The sequence below is a fragment of the Oryzias melastigma genome, linkage group LG19 (genome assembly GCF_002922805.2).
Source record: "Oryzias melastigma strain HK-1 linkage group LG19, ASM292280v2, whole genome shotgun sequence".
NCBI lineage: Eukaryota > Metazoa > Chordata > Actinopteri > Beloniformes > Adrianichthyidae > Oryzias > Oryzias melastigma.
In genome coordinates this window covers 18511181-18531199 of record NC_050530.1, presented here as the reverse complement: position 1 = coordinate 18531199, position 20019 = coordinate 18511181, and the positions used below count along the sequence as shown (strand labels likewise).

The window sequence follows — 20019 nt, the reverse complement described above, 5'->3', positions numbered from 1 at the left end:
GGATGTCTTTCAGTCCCACGGAGAAAAACCCAGTGAGGGGGAGGGGGAGTTTATTGCAGCAGAAGGGGACACAGCGAATAATTTATAGTTGTAAATTATTACATCCATCCATCCAGTTTTTAAGACCCAGTGCGCCCAATGATGCACATTGAGTATTTTTTATGTATAAGAATATTTATGAGAGGAAAGATGTTATTAGTGTTTTGTTTGTATAAATAGGCCTCAATTAACAACTTTTTATATAATATATGTGTGTTTGCGTTTTGAAGAGATTTATATATGTTTTATTAAAAATATATGTCGTAAAACGTTTCAAAAAATACATTTTTAGCTTTAATCTAGTTAGTTTTCCTCTTTTTTCCCTTTAACTGATCTGAAAATTAACCCCAACTGTGACTTTAAAATCTTTACATGATCTGAACTAAGAATTTAGTGATCCGTTAGATACTTTGGTTTCAGGACAGGCGACGTTCTCCGAACACAGGTACTACACAAAACATGGCGAAAACTAAAAATGATTTAAACAAAACTGTCAGAGTAAAATGGTAATGCATTAGTATTATTTGACCATTTATCGCAAGTCATACAATTATCGCAGTTTCCAACACATGTCATAGATTTTTCTGATATCGTGCAGGCCTAAAACAAACTAAAAAAATCACTTCTCACTTCCTGAGTCACTGTAGATTTCTCTGTTTTATTGTGGTCCCCTGCTGATGTGCTGCTGCTTTTGCATGAGCCTTAATGAGCAGGAACACAAGCATCCAAACAAAACAACTTGGAAGCAACAAATTGCCCGACGTCACGGAAAAACAATACCACCAGGCAGCTGTGGTTGTGGTTTTGTACTCGCTGTCCCAGCAGAGTTTGTGTTTGGCCAAACAATGCAGTAGAGCACCTGTCTGCATTTTCATAAACCTGGAAACTTGATATTGCGCCTGTTTGAGGAGCAAATCACATAAATGCAAAGCAAATATAATTCTGTCCTAGCTCTGTTTGCTGCCATCCAAAAAAATCCTCTCTCTCCTCTTCTCTCTCTCTCCAGTCTGGCATCAATGACGGCGCTGATTTCAAAGCTGTAGCCGACGCCATGAAAGTCATCGGTTTCACAGGAGACGAGATTCAGACTGTTTACAAGATCCTGGCTACCATTCTGCATCTGGTAATGATCCGTTCTGCTGAATCCCTCTGGGTTTTCCAACAGCAGCTGTGTCCCTCTTCCGACCTCTGGTCTGTAACCTATCACAGACGACTGAGCTGGAGCTCCAAATGTGTGTTTTACGACATGCAGATTCCTCTTCAATATCCATGTAACACGTCTCTGTTCACTGAATTTTTTTTTAATTGTTGTTCTTGTTCCCCTTTGTCACAGAAAAAAGGAAACTTTGTTATTGATAATCCATTTTAATAGATAACTCCAAAAACCTCTACACAGATGTGACTCTGGGTAATTGGCAGTAATTTAGTCAAACTCATGAAATCTGCATTCTGAGATTTGAAAAGATAAATGATATTCATAGAAATTATCTGTGTGAATATTTGTCTAAAAAGTCAAGGAAATATCATCTGTCTTTAAATAAATTCTTCTTTAGAGGTTTTAGTTAAAATCATCCACCAACTGGTTGGACCTGTATACTCAGCCCAAAGCAATTATTTATTACAAGTCTGACACTTTCTTTAAACATATTATTAGGGCCACCATAAAAATAAAGAATATATACATTTACGAGGAAAAAGTTGTAATTTTATGAAAAGTTTTTATTTATGTAAAGAAAAAAGGAAAAACTTTATCTTAAAAAAATTGTAAATTTATGAGAAAAAAGTAAAAAAAAAAAGAGAGAATTAAGTGGTAAAGTTGAGGAATGTGTTGTAATTTTAGTAAAAAAAGGTTTAAAATTTATGAGAATAAAATGATATAATTATAAGAAAAAGTAATTATTTTTAAAGTTGTAATTTTACAAGAAATTATTTTTAAATTTATGAGGAAAAAGTTAAAATGTATTAGAATAAAGTGGTAAAATTAGGAGGAAAAAGTTGTAATTTTACAAGAAAAGAGTTGTAAAATTATGAGGAAAAAATGTAAAATTGACAAGAATGAAGTGGAAAAAATGTGAAAAAAATCGTAACGTTATGGAAAAAAGTTTTAAATTCAATATTCATGTAAAAAGTGGTAAAAAGTAAGAGAAGAGGGTTGTGAATTTATACAAAAAAGAAACAAAAATATTAGATTAAAGTGGTAAAATTATAAGAAAAAAAGTCTTAAAGTTGAGAGAAAAAAATTGTAAGTTTATGAGAAAATAGTTGTACTTTTTTTAGGAAAAAAGTAAATTTTACGAGAATGAAGTATTTTAAAAAGTTGTAATTTTACGTGAAAAAAGTTGTAAATTTATGAGAAAGAAAATCTGTCATTAAAGTGGATTATTTGACATGAATTTATGAATAAGATGCATCATGAAAAACTGTTAAGTAAAAAGTCAAACATCTGTTGAGAGGTTTGTTTAGTAAATTTGACTTTATATCTGTAATGACTAATTAAACGTCTCTGCTGCAGGGAAACTTGACGTTTGGAGTGGACGGCGACGTGACCCTCATAGAGAACATGAAGCTCGTGTCTGTCATCAGGGAGCTGCTTTCCACAAAAGAGGAGAACGTGGAGAAGGCGCTGCTCTACCGAACGGTCGCCACAGGTCGAGACGTCATCGAAAAGCAGCACACGGCCCAGGAGGCCAGCTACGGGCGGGACGCTCTGGCCAAGGTGCACTAGAACAGCTCTAGCTCTCTGGTGTCTCTGGGCTGTAACTCTCTGAGCTTTGTCATTCTCTAAGTCCCAATGAGCCCAGACAGAGGCTGGAGACTCTGTGAACTAAACTCTGACTTGATGGTAGTCCGTCATTTCAAGGGTCTGTTATTGTCATCCTCAGGCAATGTACGAGCGTCTGTTCTGCTGGATCGTGGGACGGATCAATGACATCATCGAAGTGAAAAACTATGACGCCAAAGTCCACGGGAAGAACACAGTCATTGGAGTGCTGGACATCTACGGCTTTGAGATTTTCCAGAACAACAGGTTAGTGCACATACAAATATATTGGTTAAATTATTCTGGTTTAGACTAAGTTCCACTGTTTTCTGTTTCAGCTTCGAACAGTTCTGCATCAACTACTGCAATGAGAAGCTGCAGCAGCTCTTCATCCAGCTGGTGCTGAAGCAGGAGCAGGAGGAGTACCAAAGAGAGGGCATCCCCTGGAAACATGTACATTATTGAAGATTTTTAGTTTTTTAGACCTAACTATAGATCAGATGAAATGTTAGTGAAAAAATATTAAGACTAAATTATCAAGTGTATTTCTACGTGTTGGTTCTGCATAATTTTTCTTAGTTTTTAAAGGGTAGCCAAACCCTAAATCAATTTTTTTTGTCTGTTAACCTCTATAAATTGAGCTTTAACAGTGCTGTCTGTTGGTCATTGCCAAATTTTTAATAAATTAAAATAATTTAATTCTTGAAAATATAGTCAAAAACTGCCTGTGTGATGCCCCCTACAGGTTGAAATGAGGTATTGCAGTTGAATTTTGTGATTGGTCAAACCGTGCAAGTTTCAGAAGTCATGATCTGCAGCTCCAATAGTGAGACCAGTCCAGCCCTCAAGCCCCACCCCTCTGGGTGGAGTCAGCCTCCACCTTCCCTGTTTGGTTACCCTTTAAGGAGAATTTGATATTTAAATAACTTCTAGTCTTTATTTGTTTTCTTTGTCATGTGATGCTACAAATTTGAAATTTTTGAGGGTCTGATTTTACTGCTGTTACTAAAGATATTGGCCAGTATCTCATTGTTCGTTTGTGTGTTTTAACAGATCGATTACTTCAACAATCAGATCATCGTGGACCTGGTGGAGCAGCAGCATAAAGGCATCTTTGCTGTTCTGGATGAAGCCTGCATGAACGTCGGTAAAGTCACCGACGAGGTTTTCCTTCAAGGACTCAACAGCAAGCTGGCCAAGCACGCTCACTACACCAGCCGTAAGGTAAGACGGATCCCTCAAGAGAACGAAGGTCCTTAAACTTCCTTCTTCTGCTTTTGTTTCTGCTTTTAAAACATGTTTTCAATTGCATCATTCTTTCTTTTACACTGCAAATAGGGTATCCTAAAAATAGGAAAGGAACACTAATCCTCAGAAGAAAATCATTAGAAAGTAGTCAAAGGATCTGCCCAGCAACAAGTCATTATATGTAACTCTTTAACACTGGAGCTGCACTGTTTATGTTCTTTAATTTACTGTAACTTTTCAACTGTTGACACGATCAACGTAATTTCAGTAGATTCTGAAGGAGAAAAGCAGCGATTTTGTGTTCAGGTGTCACCAGTGATGCCTCAGGTGTTAAAGGGTTAACAAAAAAATCTTATAAGATATCAAAATGTAGAAACTTGGAGTTTCACACAAGCATTCAAAAAGGAAACAATAAGCTAAAAAAGCTACTGTTAGATACAAATACTTCAAATTAAATGTCATGCAGCCCTATAATTAGTATTTTTTGGTAGTTCTAAGTAATTTTTTTCTTTTTTAAGTTTTTATGAACTTAATTGTAGTTCATTTTGATTTAAGCCACAAATAAACTAGTATAATAAGCAGAAATTACTCATTTTACAACAAAATGTGAACAAAATGAAATATGATCTGCTAAGGTGGCAATCTTCACAAATCAAGCTCAACGATTAATTGATCCACAATTAATTTTTTTTAGCATGTTTTCTTACTATATGTATGTATTTTTACTGTATGTATGAAAATTGAAATAGCTTGTATTAAATCATCATAATTTATACTTTTATTTAGAACAGAAGGTCAGAATGAACAAAATTGATAATAACACAAAGATTTAGATAGAAAGAAATAGTGCTTTTCAATTTAAACAATTTTTTGTCAACGTTGTGGTTAAGTTCAACAGTAACATAAACAACATAAAAAGTGTGAACATTACAGCTGTTCTTGATCATTTAACAACAAATCCTGAACATTTTGCCTACAGTTTTTTCATCCTCAAAGTTCTGCAACACTTTACGTTCCAGGCATTACATTTTGGTGCAAATCCAGTTTAAAAAGTCCCTTTTTTAGCGAAAGAATCAGCTGATTCTCGTTTATTACATCCGCCCTTCAGCTGTGCTGAGCTGCATATCGGCGTGAGGCTGCGGTTCTCCGCTTCAGAATCCGCTGGAGATAAGTTAATTAATGTTGAAGAGTCACCATAAACAAAACGATATAAACACTGGAGCGAAATCTCTGGTGTAAAAGCTTATTTGTTTTTTTTTTCAGAACTTATGTCAGTAAGCAGAACTTCAGTCTCAATTTTTAAACGTAAAAACCTCTCGCTAGTTTTACTTTGAAAACAGGAAGCTTCACTGACACTTTATTTTGAAGATTTGTTTACCTCCGGTGACGGTAGCGCTGCACATTTGGCTTTGTTATAGTTCATAAATCAAAATCCAACATTATTCTGCATTTCAGAGCAATACATACTTTACTACATGATATTTTACTACACTCTACCATATTTTTAAAGATTGTGAATGAGCGATCTTTGATGTAACAAATGTTTGCACTTGAATTTTCAGGAGTAGATCTCGAGTATCCAAGTGCTTGGATACTCGTTACAGCCCTAATGATCTTAGGACAAGTGAATAAATCCTCATTAAATCTAAAACTTGCACTTACTATTAGAACATAAATCAAATTTTTTGTTCCCAAAATTTAGCATTTATTGAACTATAAATTAGCATCTTTAAAATTGAAGCAAAAATACAGAGCAATGTGAGTGTTGTTAAGAGTAGAAAAATGATGTTGACTCATTTAATTATAATTTCCTTAGCTCTTAATAAGACGACATTTCTTGACTTGCTGATTTTGTGAAAAACTTGGAAACCTATCTCGAATGTCTAAAAATAAGGTTTTAAATCTTTGCAAACAGTTTACTTTAAGCCCTTTAAAACAAAAATCTTGATCAAACTATTACATAACCGAGTCAAAGTAAAGCTACTGCTGGAATATGTTCTGACTGTTGTAACCAAGGAGTGTGTGTTACACATTTAACAGGATTTAGTGTTGGGATAGAGAGTAAATAAGATCCTGTTAGTGCCCATAATCAGGAAGACTGACAGTCTAATTCCCTTTAATGGTTCATTCTGACCGCTCCACTAAACTTAAGCCTATTTAGTTTGTGTACATGAGAAGTTTGGGAGCGGATGACATGCGAGTCTCATCAGTGCAGTTTTGGGTCCATTTCCAGTCTGTCAAAGACTCCTCCGGACATCTGTGATAAGTAGGTTTGAAATCAGTTGACGTTTCTGGGACTGCAGTTTTCTCTTTGAACACAAGGGGGCAGTAAATGTCAGACTGCAGCACTCTGACTCAACACTTTGCACTAGTGATGTCACTAGGAGCCAATAGGAGAGTGTGGAACTGATGCTCTGCTCAGTTTGAGTAAGCGGAGAGGATTCATAAATTTATGAGTGTAGCCATACGCTGAGGAAAAGGAGAGAGGATGTAACTGAGTGATGAAGATAATGCATTTTGTAAAGTGACCGCCAAACATTTTTTCCTGGAAACCCCAGATTTAGATACACAGGAACAGACCTGTTCGATGTGGACAGACAGCAGTAAATCCTGCATAAACATTACTGCTGAGGTTCAAACAGAATAAAGGGACTGATGGAGAAGCAGGGCTGAGGTGAAGTTTGTGCTGCAGGCTGTATTGATCGCCAGAGCTTCCCTTCCTCCTGTCATCCTGGAGTCGATACTCTCCTTCACCATCGCTCTTCCGCTGCTCTCTGACCTGATTCCACCGCAGCAGACTTCTCCGCTATAAAGACGTGGAGGTTGGATCTTCATCGATCCAGCTGTTACTTCCTGGAACCAGTAGCAGCATGAACTAATAAAAGCCATCGATCCTGTCCTGTCCTCAGTTCTGAGGCCCAGACATGTGAACAGTGTCTTCATTTTTCTCTTTTATTTGCCTCAGATTAACAGCATTTTTTGGGGCCTGAAGAAACAATCTGAGTTTTTTAGTGTATTAAGTGTTTCATCCTATTTTTAACTGATCTTTTTTTGATAAATATTTGCTGTAACAGCCACAAATGATACAATAAAAATGATCGTTTCAGTTTTATGTTGTAGGTAACAAGGTGAGCAGGAAGATATTAAATTGAAAGGTGGCTTCTCTATCGCTCTATCAGCCACATAGAAGTAAATATTCCGTTGTGCATTATGTCATCTTTAAAGTTGGAAATGTTTAAGTTGTTAAGGATGCAACTTTAACCATTTGACATCAATTAAAAAAAATAAACCCCACATTTTAGTGCTAAATTTGCAGTTATACGTTTCTGGAATGCAATAAAGTGTTTATTTACATTGCATACACATATACAGATACTGTTAAACAATTGTTTTTATGAATTTAAATTGAATAATAACTGTATTGATGTCCAAAAAATTTGAATTTAACTTGATTTTTACACATTTTTATGGCTGTCTTGGCATCTTTTCTATGGAAAAATGCCTTTAAAAATAATGAAGTTTTAGTTCTCAGTAGGGCCACCTGCTGGTCAGTTATGGTATATTCATTAAAGTCTGATGAGCTGAAATGGAGCAAAATCATTTCTAACACTAATGGAGTTTACTCCATTTTATTGTTGTGTGAAAACAAATGGTTTTATTTAGACACTCCCGAAATATGACCACATAAATATGCATTTAGTAGGTTTTAACGTTCACTTATGCTCTGCTTCTTTCTATTTTATTGCAGAAACACAATTAATATAGAAAACCTGTTAGAATTCTCCCATAGATTGAATTTAAACGCACACCAAATAACATGTTTACACGTTTTATTTTGATGTAAATCAGTAAGTCAATATCTTGTTGGATTGCTGTGATTATAGTAGGTTACACTCACCGTTGCTGTTTTGTTAACCACTAAATATATGTTTCGCAGCTCCTATATTCAACACACTTTACCTGAAGCACGATGTTTGAATTTTTAAGGAATCGATTTGTCTTCTGAAGTTCACTTTCTCTCCGAGCAAAGATCTGACTGTGTTTTAGTCCGACTGAAATCAGATATGTGAACCCTGTAAGCTGAGAAAGAGCTTAGAGTGCGGAGAAGTGCAGGGAGCTCCTCAGATGTTCAAATCCTGCTCTAGCTCTCCAGACAAAAGTCTGTTTTCAGGGCAAAAGGGAGAGATGAAGAAGAGGTGATGGGTGGGTGGGAGGAGAAGATGTGAGAAGAACTGCAGTTAATGATGTTTGACATAGTCATCATGCAGCATCCACTGAAGCTTTTGGTTCTGAACACAATACTTTTAATCCAGCATCTATTCTAATTTTTACTTCAGCTCAGTATTAAAGTGTCATCTGCTTCAGTATCCTCTGCTTGGTTGTTGCATCATTTGCTCGCTACTTTGATCTAGGAGGAAAAGCGGAAATGGTAGAACATTGAGTCATGGATCAATCCTCAGAGACGCTCACATTACACAACCTATGTTCTTTGTTGTTGTTGTTCTGACTTAAGTTCTGTTTTTTTAATTCTAAACCACAAATCCTGTCCGTCTTCTTCCTTCTTTCCATCATTCCGTGAGGTGAAAGGTGTGTACAGTATCAGAGGATTTGAGTAAGCCAGAGGATAAAATATGTAAAAGCAAGCGTGTTGCTCTAATCTTACTGTTCTGCTGACTTCATTGGTTTTGGGTTTCTTTGCTGATTATGATTAAAAGTTGTGGTTTTAAAGTCCCACTCCAACTAAATGTTTTCTATTGTTGCTGTTTTTAGCCTAAATCAAAATGTTGTGTTGATTCTTAAGACAGATTTTCTGCACATCAGCTGTAGCTCATTATAAATTTGCCTCTAGGTTGTGAGTTCAGGTTGTGGGATGACAGTTTGGGCGGAGCAACCCCGCCCCCTTCCCCCCCCCCCGTCGCTCCGTTTGCACGCTTCTGTGCAAGCTTAAAGCCGCAAGCTAACGTTAGCGGTGCAAAAAAATGGCAAGCAATATCAGAGCTACCCAGCCGTACAGTTTTGAGCAGGATGCCATTTAGACGAGGAAAACAAAGACGTTTATGAGGTGAGGAGGAGGAGCCAGACTTTGGCCCGCCCATGTCAGTTGCTGCATCGCAAACCTGCTCCTGGTTTAGAAACGCTGTTTTAATCTTCATAATGTCCTCCACCATGAGAAAAATGCTTTTAACTCCTCCTTACTAATTTTTCCTTTGAAACTTTTGATTTACAAATTGAGAAACAACTTTTACTTTAATGTTCTTCTCCATTTTTTTCCCTTTTCTCCATTATGTGGTTGTTTTGTCTTTGCTGCTCTCCATAGGTGTGAATGCATGTGGGAGGGTCCTGCTGAGTGCTCGCTCTTAATAGGCACGTGCTCCCAATGATAATCATTAAGGCAGAGCTGCTGTTAGCACAGGAAGCTTCAGGGTTTGCATCACGGAGAAGGATGTTGCTGAGAGAATCTACGGCACAAGATATCCAGAGTTTAGTGAGGGTTTGATAAGTAGATCAGATTTTCTACTTATAACCTGCTGGTTAGAGTCGGCTTCTAGATTGACGTGAAGAGGTCCAGCTGCCCCTCAGTGAAATAAGCATGAAACACATAATCCATCTCCTAGTCAGAGTGACCTGCTGTGAAGGTTAGGAGGCGATCAGAAGTAGCTCTTCAGGAGACCTTTGCTTTTGCTTTCATCGATCTCTCTGCCAGAGCATGGAGCGCCCAGAGATGGTTCTGCTGGAAAAGAGCTGATGAAAGAGGAGAAACTTAACTCGTTCCAGTCTTCCAGAGGAGTTCCAGTTACATTTATGTAGTACAATGTGAATAGAGAGTGAAATATTTTGTATATTCTGAGAATACTTAATCAGTATTTGTACAAATATGTCAGCTATGGCTAATTCAACCAGAAAAAGGCCTTTCTTGCAAATGTGTGGGTGTGGATGGTGACGTCTGAATTGGTGCAGAAGTATGTCTGGGCACTGAAGGAAAGGAAATGACTAAAATAAGGTTCAGGTCACTTCCTTAATGCTGAAATAGTAGAAAATGTAAGCAGAGACAGAATGTCAGCCGATGCAAAAACTTTGATTCTGAAACATTAGTGACATTACGTAGAAACGACAAACTCTATTTGAAAATCATTATATTTAACAGTCCATGTGTTGTGTATGTTTATTGTATGTATGAGTGCAACTATCATTTTTTTTTTACTCAAACAGGTTTGATATATTTAAGTATATATATTGTTTTCCTTTTTTATTGCTTGAAATGAATCAATTAAGAAAAAGAAATGATGCATAAATCATACAAAAAATAAAAATACATTTGACAAAAATGCAAAATGAGTTGAAAAAAGTAGGCTATTTTAACGAGAACTAAATTCATTTGCAACAAAATTCGCAATAACAAGAATGGTTGAAAAATGTAAAGTGGCTAAGTTGGTTAATTTATTTATTTTTAACCCTAGAACACTTTTTCTATAAAAAGTTACCATTACTTTTGCCGGACCAGATTTACTCTATATAATATACTTAATGAAATGTCATAAAAACAGATCAAAGCATGACAACATGTGATGAATTAGATTAGTTTTCTTTAATTTTCAACTGTGGTTTATGTAACAAAATGGAAAATGAAAACACTGGAATATCCTTAAAAAATGCTTGAATATGACAGAAAAATTTTGATTTTCATAACAAAAAATTCCTTAAAAATGTCCCGGATGGGTCCACCTATTCTGGGGAAATGTGAGACTTTAACCAGGGAGTCATGACACTGAGAAAAATGCAACATGTTAAAAATCATGTCAATACTTTCGCTCAGGTGATAATCTATTGGCGATAGTGCTCTAGGGTTCATAATTTAAAATTTAACTCCAAATCCTAAAAAAGTCTTAAACTGTCCTGTTGCCAGGCAGATTACTGATAACAATATCTGACTGATGTTATCATCCAGTACAAGTGGATTCCACACCCATAAATTGTCAAAAATCCTAATAAAGCTTTTATCGTTTGTACTAAAAGAAGCAAATGTTTAAAAGCCTAAATGAAAGATTTCACACCAAATTTGTTTAGGTTGGTGATGTGTTGAAGATTAAGTGATTTGGAAAATGATTTGAAGATTTAAAAAAATAAATCGTTGTAATTTATATTTTGTATAGAAAAACATGTAAATACACAAATAAAAAGTATCTATAAATCATATATAATATTTAAACAGGTCCCTGTCTACCTTGGTGTGAGGAGAATCTGTCCTCATGTTTACAGTTTGAAGTCCTACAGGAACAGAAAGTGGTGTGAATTCAGTTGTCATGTTTCCTCAACTGGAGCTTTGAGTGTTTTAAACCTCTGACCTGAACAAAGTTCTTTCGATGGAGAGGAGAGGAGTGAAGGCAGCCTGTGCGCTCCAGTTTAATTCCTACTGGTCGTGTGATTTATTTTCACAAGGATGATGAATTCTGGGGTGCAGTCACACAAAATAAAAGCTGAGCGAGACTGAAACGTCAGCCGCAGCAGCTTCAGTTTGCCCTTGAGACAGTCAGCCGGCTCCAGTCTTATTTTTGCACCCTTCCTGTCTCTCGCCTTCTCGCCTCACTTTTTTCTGTCTTTGGGCTTTTTTTATGTGGGCTGCAGTGGTTTTGTGTTTTAGAATTATCCACCTCCTTCCAAGGCTTTGTCACCCACGTCCTGTAAAATGTGTTTCTGCAGCCTAATCAGACTAATGGGAAATCTTTAGGTTGTTGTCTCCAGCTCATTAATCGCTGTTTGTAAGTTGGAAATCTGAAAAACGTTTTAACTTTCTTAGAACTAGCATAGTTTTTGACAGGAATGATTCAAACATTGAAGCTGATTACGCTTTTTCTTTGAGAAAATTACTACAAAAAAGTGACAAACTGCCTCCTTCCATTGGAAGTTAATGCATCAATTCTCAACAGTGAACATTAGCATGTTACTTAAACTGAAGACTACAATCTGACAGCTTCCTTCCCTCATCTGCTTATCTTCCTCCATCCTTAGCAAACTCTGTCCTGTCAGGGTCTGGGCTTTGAAAACAAGCGACGCAGCAGTCAACATGATAAAATAGATAGTGATGGATGAAAGGCAACGTAATACAGATGACAGGTTTTTGAAAAGCCAGTTTTCATAGTAGTGGTTTCCTCACAATCTTCAGATCAGAACTTCCTTAACGTCCAGAGAACGCAGTTAAAAACTTGTTCTTCCAAGCTGTAGCCTCTAGACTCTGGGATGCCGTGCAGCTGATTGTGCTAAATATTTTAAAAAGCTTTTAAAGTTGTTTTTATTCAGAAAGTTCTTTTAATTAAGTAAATTTGCAACTACCTGTCTACTGTCAACTACCTTTGTTGTTTACTTATTTGTACTTGAAAATTAAAAAGCACTTTGCAAATTTTTCTCTAAAAAAGTGCAATATAGATAAATAAATAAATACATTCTTCCTATTTTCCTTTGTTTCATCTTCTGCATTTTCTCATTCCTCCCTCATCAACTCTTTCTGTTTAGGATTGTGAATAAAGTCGGAGCTCCATTCTTTGCTCGTATGACCTTTGTTTTATGCCACCCATGAATAAGTGCATCTTGAAGTTTTACTTGTTAGATTTTTATATAGTTTTATGTCTTCAACAGACTCTGCTTTGCAACATCAGCCTGTTTTGCCAAAAACAGTCTCCATTTTTCTCCTTTTTTACATTTGTTACCGCAGTGTTTGTTCCACCCTTCTTCCCTCTTCTTCTTCTATCCTCATCTTTTCTCCGTCACTCCCTTTGTCTGGTATAGCCTTCCATATATTTTTGCTCATTCTGCTGTGTTTTCTTGTTAACTAAAACTTGAGCAAATCCTGAATAATTTATTTTGCTCTCATAAATTCATAAATTGGTTTTAGTCCTTGTTTTTGTTGTTTATTACTGGAGTTTTGTTGACGACATCACAGAAGAGTCCAGACGAGTGCTTAACATGTTAATGATGGAGGTTGTTGGACACTTGACTTGTTTCAAATCTTTCCCACATTTTTGTGATCAAAAAGGCACCAAATGGAACCATTTCATTAAAAAAACATTCAACATTCTTTCTAAGAAACACACAGAATTGAGAGAACTTGATTCAGTCTCTGAGTTTAATGAAACATAAGAGTTTTTGGTATTTGAAAATATAAATCTACACTTTTGATTTCTTTAAAAAAACTAAAGATGCACATTTAACTGTCTTAAAAAATGAAACCAATTTGAAGTTTGATCTGTCAATATGTCAATGTTAGACATTAGGTTTTTAGCTGAAATGAGAGAAAAAATCAAACATAGTTTCTTCTTAAAACAAAGTTAGACATTGTTTCTTTGAACTGTATTTTTAGAATTTAGAAATAGTTTATTTCAAGCAATCAAGAAGAAAATATAATTAAATAATCCAAGTAGAGATGATTATTAAAAGGAAAAATCAATTAAAAGAAGGCACCTGCTTGCAAATCATTTGAAATTGTTTTATTTTTTCTTGTCCTGTTTGATTTTTTTTTTACTAATCCAATCAAGCTTTACTAATATTAGTAAAGCAATAAACCCTCTACACTTTCTTGTTTACATACAGAGTCGATAAAGTTTTAAAGACTTTCTCTGATAAAAATTGTGTTTGGTATTTTAAACATGTTCTTCTGCCATTTTTTCTGATCACGGAGGACGTAAATACAGAAAAATACTTTTACAATTTTATTTTTAAGTATTTTTTTTTTCATTCAGATCGCTGTGAATCAAAAGCAGACTTAAGTCAGAGTGTATTTGTGTCGTAAAAAATGCGCCACAAACTTCCTGCTCTGAGTTCTCAGCAATGGCGAGAGGAAGGGAGGCGGGGTTGCTCCTTACCTACCAACATCTCAGAGGCAAATTTCTAATAAACTACTGCTGCTCTGCAGAAACGATGTTCTAGAAAGACAGAGGGGTTAATATACTTTGAGGTCTTTATCAAGGTTTAAAGAGAAATAAAACATGAGCTTTAAACTCAACAAATAAATCGAGAGGAAGCATGAAAACATGCTCTTATTGTGACTTTCTTCCTGCAGCTTTTACCGGCTGATAAAAGTTTGGAGTTCGACAGAGACTTTCGGATCCGGCACTATGCAGGAGATGTGGTGTAAGTTTCCTAATCTTTCTAATAATCATTAATACACTTTCAGGATCTATTTTTGTTTCTACAGTTCCTTGTTTTCACACCTCAGGGCTGCAGAATGTGTGCATTTGGATCACAAGTTGATTTGTGTTCCTAAAGAAATTCTCAACTTCTTTTTAAACATTTAATCAAAAATGTTAATGTTGTGCGTTAAATACCTTTTTTGGTGTAATTAATGCTTGTTATTTAAATTATTCTTTCCTTTAATGTTCATTTAAAGCAAAAGCAGTCTAAGCTGTTTCTCTCCTGCTGCTTTAATGTCGGTGACCTTCTTTGGTGGAAACACCTCAGGTGGAGTTTAGCAGCTCCACTCCACCAGTCAGTGTTCACACCTCTGTTTATAGCAGCTTCTACAGAAGGTGAGAACAGACTCGGTTCTGTTGAGTAGGGTGGAACTGTTTTGAATCTCACAGTTCGTGTGGATTAAAGTAGAAACATTACTTTATTTTCCTCATGGATCATGACTTTTTAGGAATTAACGAGACACATCGAATCAGGTGCCAGACTGATCCATTAATTAGTTGTAGTATTTTTCTAATTAGGGTTTAGTGAGTTTGTTTCTGAGAGCCTTTTTTCTCTGTACTTTTTTAATATAAAAAAATTCTGATTAATTTATATGATTAAAAATGACGCAATTGGAATTTTTGCCAGCTTTTTAACCCTGAATTTATTGATTAAAAAAAGAAAGTAATTGATTTACTAATGAACAGACTGAACGTAGCTCTGTCACACACCTAGGACAGTGTTAAGCCTCCATGACCCAGAAGATCTAGTAAAAAGTACTAGGAGAAAGGGGGATGTGTGAGCATCGTTTCTTAGACTGTTGCCATAGTGACACAAACTCAGACAAGCAGAAGATAATAATTGGATGACTGGATTTTATGTTTCAGTAAACAGAGTTAAATGCAGGAGAATGCAGAAGAGATTACATGTCGAGATTTATTTTTCTTATGTTTATTTGATGGAAGCAGCACATTTGAACATCTGTAATAAAAAGTTGTTTGAAACATTTTCCACAAGTGCAAAATAACCATTTCTCTCAATATTTCTCACAAGGCACACCTGTGCAATAATCCTGCTGTCTAATCAGCATTTTGATATGACACACCGGTGAGGTGAGACAGATAATCACAGCTAAGAACAAGTGTTCACTATCACAAATTTAGACAGATTTGTGAACAATATTTAAGAGACAGTGTTATTTTATATTTGTAGAAAATATTTCAGATCTTGGGAGCAAAAATAAAAGTGTAGCCTTTATATTTCTGTTCAGTGTTTGTCAAATTATGACTAAACGACTAGTAGGTTTTGTGGAGGCCAGCAACAGAAACACTTGGGAGATTGAAAAGTGGGTTAAAGCAAAGTGGTTGTGTCCATTTCCATGATAGGATGCTACTTTAAACCACCCAAAACTTTAATAACCTCAAGTAGAGTCAATGGAGACTTAAAGCAAAATCTTTCTCCAGAGAAAGAGTTTTAATCTGGCCTGTTTTTGAAGTATCCTATGTATCCCATATGCTCAGACTTAAACATTTACCATCCACATGATAACATCTTAATGGCCTTGATGCTGCGGTAAACAGAACTGCAGCACTTCTCAATCCCCCAAAGCACCTGGACACAATTCAAATGATTAAATCGCACATGCTAAGCCCTCCAAAAGTGCTCTTATTGAAATGTGCAGAGCCCATTTATGAAGGCTAAGTGTTTTCCTCCCACGGGAGGACCCGGGCGGTGATACGAGGCCCGACTGAAAGGTCCGATTCATCCAGAACAGACAGAGAGCTCCATCTCACTGCAGGGAGTCCTACAGGTTTGACAACAGCAACAGCTGCTCTCTAACCAGTAACATCACCGGTAACATGGACGCTAGCTCAAAGCTACAAGGCTGCTAGCACTGCTTCCGTCTATAACTCAAAAAGATCAATTTGAGTTTGAGAGCAGACTGCAATTTTTGTAATTATGTAGTTAAATGTAGCTGCACAAAAGAAGCAGCGTGTCCCTTCAAAAGTGTGTCATCCTTCTCTGCATGTGTTTGCACACGTCTGTCTTCCACAGGTACTCGGTCGTGGGCTTCATTGACAAGAACAAAGACACTTTGTTCCAGGACTTCAAGAGGCTGTTGTACAACAGGTGACACAATTTCCTGACATTAACAAGTGTGTCTTTCTGCACCGAAACCACAGCAAGATTAGAATGAAAAATCTCCTCTCGTCACTATTCACCTTTAAGTGGGACTCGAACCTGTATAGTCAAGATTTAAACTTCATTTCCTTCATAGAATTCTCCTGTATGTGTTAAATTTGACATTTGGATCGATTAAATTCATATTTCTATCTTTTATTTTCAGTTCCAACCCGGTTCTGAAGGTGATGTGGCCTGAGGGTAAGCTGCGGATCACCGAGGTCACCAAACGGCCGCTGACGGCAGCGACCCTCTTCAAGAACTCCATGATCTCATTGGTGGAGAACCTGGCCTGTAAGGTGTGCAGTCAGATTCTACGGATAATTTCACAAGCTCATGTGGTCCAACTTCATGGACTAAAGTGCACTCAAAGCTCCAGACAGGAAGTACACAGAAAATCCAGAAGAATAACAGTCGAAGCAGCAAAGTGGAGCTGCTTTAGTAATTTAAAGGGACTTTACACATTTCTGCATCAGCTGAATGATATATGTCCCAAAGGGCTTTGCAACATGTCTATGAAGATTCTCAGTCTCTTGGGTCATGATACAGCAGGATTCAATTCTTCTGGGCTACTGGACTTTTACCCTTGGATTGTGTTCAGTTCAAAATGTATGTGTGAAATTAGATCAATTTTGACAATATAAGGGTTAAATGTTCATCTAGAAGAAGTTTGGACACTCTTGTTCTATATCACTCGTGTCAAAGTCAGTCCGGCCCTCTGGGTAATTCTATCCGGCCCTTAAGATCATTTTATTTTATTGTTATTGATGGCGCGATGTTGTCTTGCACTTATTTCTAACTCGGAATTTTTTTTACAAAATATATTTTTATTGAGAGTAAAGTATTGAAAGTTATTTAACGTTTAAATTGATTTATTCTAGAATAATATTCCTGCCTTTTTATTATTCATAATTATGTTAAAAAATAACGGTTTTGAAGTTTTAAAAATTGGCATTCTGCTAGCTTTTTGGGCTCTAAGATTTTTTATGGCTATTTTAGAGTTTAGCTAATATTTCAGCTACATGCTAGCTGTTTTGGCTAATTAAGACTTTTTCAAAAGTTTTTTAGGCTTTTTTGGAGTAATGCTAATATTTACATGTTGGCTGTTTAGCTAATTTAAGCTTTTTTTTTGTTTTTTAGGCTATTTTGAAGTTTATCTATTTTTTCAGCTACATGCTAGCTGTTTTGACTAACCCAAGTTTTTTCTTTTTTTGCTTTTTTAGGCTAATTTGGCTTCTAGCTAATATTTTAGCTGGCTATTGGGTTTAGCGTTTTCAACTATTAGCTTTTGTGTTTTTAGCTATCAATTTGAGCATCTTCAGCTATCAGCAGTAACATCTTCAGCGGCCAAATTCAGCTTACAGCATTCGCAATAGCATTATTGCAGGTAATAATGTAATTTATAATTATGTTAAAAAGTTACGGTTTTAAAGTTTTTAAAATTTTAGTTTTAGAATGTTCAATAACTGTTTACTGTTTGCCCACGACCTAAGATGTGTTTTGGATTTTGGCCTCTTGTACGATTGAGTTTGACACCCTTTTTCTAGATCAACCTTTGAAGTCTATTTGCCCAAAAGAACAGAATCCTGCATTAATGTGACCCAGAAATCAATTACATTTAAACTTTTCTGAACCCATGGTTTCCAAATTGTGGCATATTTGCTGAGGAGCAGCACTAACAGTTAGAGATGATTAAAGCCAAATTTTTTCCATCACCAAATCTGGAAATAATCCTTCCCAAATATGCCTGCTGCCCTCCTTCAAGTTTTACATGAACATTTTCTTCTTTTCTTGATGTTTCTGCAGGTCTTTGTAGAAACACTGATGCTCACAGATCCAGCTTGGCTCTGTCCTCTTACTTGTGGAGTATCAACTTCTTTCTTGTATGTATCCACAGGAACCCTATTACGTGCGCTGCATCAAACCCAACGATGTCAAGTCCCCTCTCATCTTCGAGCAGGAACGCTGCCGCCACCAGGTGGAGTACCTGGGACTGCTGGAGAACGTCAGGGTCCGAAGGGCCGGCTTCGCCTACAGGCAGACGTATCCACGCTTCCTCCAGAGGTACTCCTCACTCTAGTCTTCTTCATGAGTGGGATGCAGGTGAATTACATTACATTATTACCATGTTTTCTAATACATATCAAAACGATCTATATCTATAAAATCCTCTCACAAAATATTTGGTGAAATTATTTCAAATGTTAGAAGAATTGCTTTAAATCAATTTAAAACATTCACTCATCTAAAAAAATAAGACATAAATGAATACAAATCTGGTAAATTATCAAAGTAAAAACTCATGGCCACCTTACTTTATGATGCTGCATAGATTTACTTTAAAAAACTAACCATAGAGGTTCAGTGTCGACATTTGAGCAAATTAATTTTAGCAAATGTAGCACATGTTGGTAAAAGGGATGGATTTTATTGTTTTTTGAGCTTGTTTTTACAATTTTAGGTGATGATCTCGCTAATCTCTCCATCTTCATTGTTTAAAAAAGGCTTGGCGCCAACAAATTTTGCATGAAAGCCTACCTATTGGTAGTTTTCTATTGTTAAAAAAGCAAAATTTTATTTTGAAGTCCCAGAAAGAATCTTTACTAAAGACCAGTCAACTTCACATCCTCTAGAAAAGGTCTCATGAATAAAAATGTTTTGTTGCTGATCCTGTTGCACAAATTGATCCGAGATCAATTTAGTCTTGAAGACTGTTCTCCATATTTAAGAAAACATATGGTGCAATTACACCATTAACACACATTTAACAAGTTTTGAATATTTGAACAAGTTTTGAAATCTTAGTGCAGAAAAGTAAAAAAAAAATAAAGCAACATTTATTCTTCTCTCATCTCCCTCAATCTGTCACTGAAACACAGGTCTCGTCTTTAAAAATGTGAAATACTTCCACCACAAAGCTTGTTACAGACAATCTTGATCACTAGGTCTAAATACACACAATCTAAACAGAGAAACCTGCATTCAACAAAGTATTTTAAACTGTAATTTTATTCATTTTTTAAATTTTTGGTCAATGTTATCTTAAGCCATCTTAAAACTTCCACATATTCTGTAACTATTAAAGTAGATTTGTTAATTAAAAACTCTTTAATTGCTAAAAAATGCCCGTTTTAAGAGAGCAATATAACAAATTATTATAATTTGTAATAGCATATTAATTTATTGACATTATAACTTCAATAGTTTTGGTAATATTCTTTTAGTGGACCAAGAGGAGTCTGAAAAAGAGAGACCGACTGTTGTTCAGTTCCAAACCAGCTTTAATAGAAACAAGAAAGAAGCTGTTAATGGAACCAGATCTTGTCTTAACGCCAGTATCTTCTTCCTTTTTGACTTGAATCTTGAGTTCTGCTTAAAAAATGTTTCATTATCCTCAGGGTTCCTTTTTTTAGCCAGCAGGGATAAGTCTACATCAAAAACTAAACAACTGCTGGCTAACAAGGACGGCGACGTGCCCTCCGCACAGCTGACCCATCAAGCTTCTTCATGTCTGCAGATACGCAGCCTTTCACCAGACAAAATTCCTGATTTTAGTCCTATTACAACCAAAAAACAGTAAATGTATTTACAAACACTACATATGGTGCACATGTGGTTTAAGTGTTAGC

The 20019-nt window shown here is 36.1% G+C and overlaps 1 protein-coding gene across 1 annotated transcript in view; it reads left to right on the top strand.

Annotated features, from left to right (window-relative positions):
* The window catches only part of myo1d (myosin 1D), a gene marked incomplete at its 5' end in the record, with an annotated part of 105070 nt that overhangs the window by 30733 nt on the left and 54318 nt on the right, over window positions 1-20019 (top strand). The window contains 9 exon segments of the mRNA XM_024284724.2: window positions 1046-1162; window positions 2552-2755; window positions 2922-3067; window positions 3139-3253; window positions 3854-4024; window positions 14100-14170; window positions 16265-16339; window positions 16557-16689; window positions 18288-18454. Of these exon segments, the coding sequence (XP_024140492.1) occupies window positions 1046-1162; window positions 2552-2755; window positions 2922-3067; window positions 3139-3253; window positions 3854-4024; window positions 14100-14170; window positions 16265-16339; window positions 16557-16689; window positions 18288-18454 (1199 nt within the window).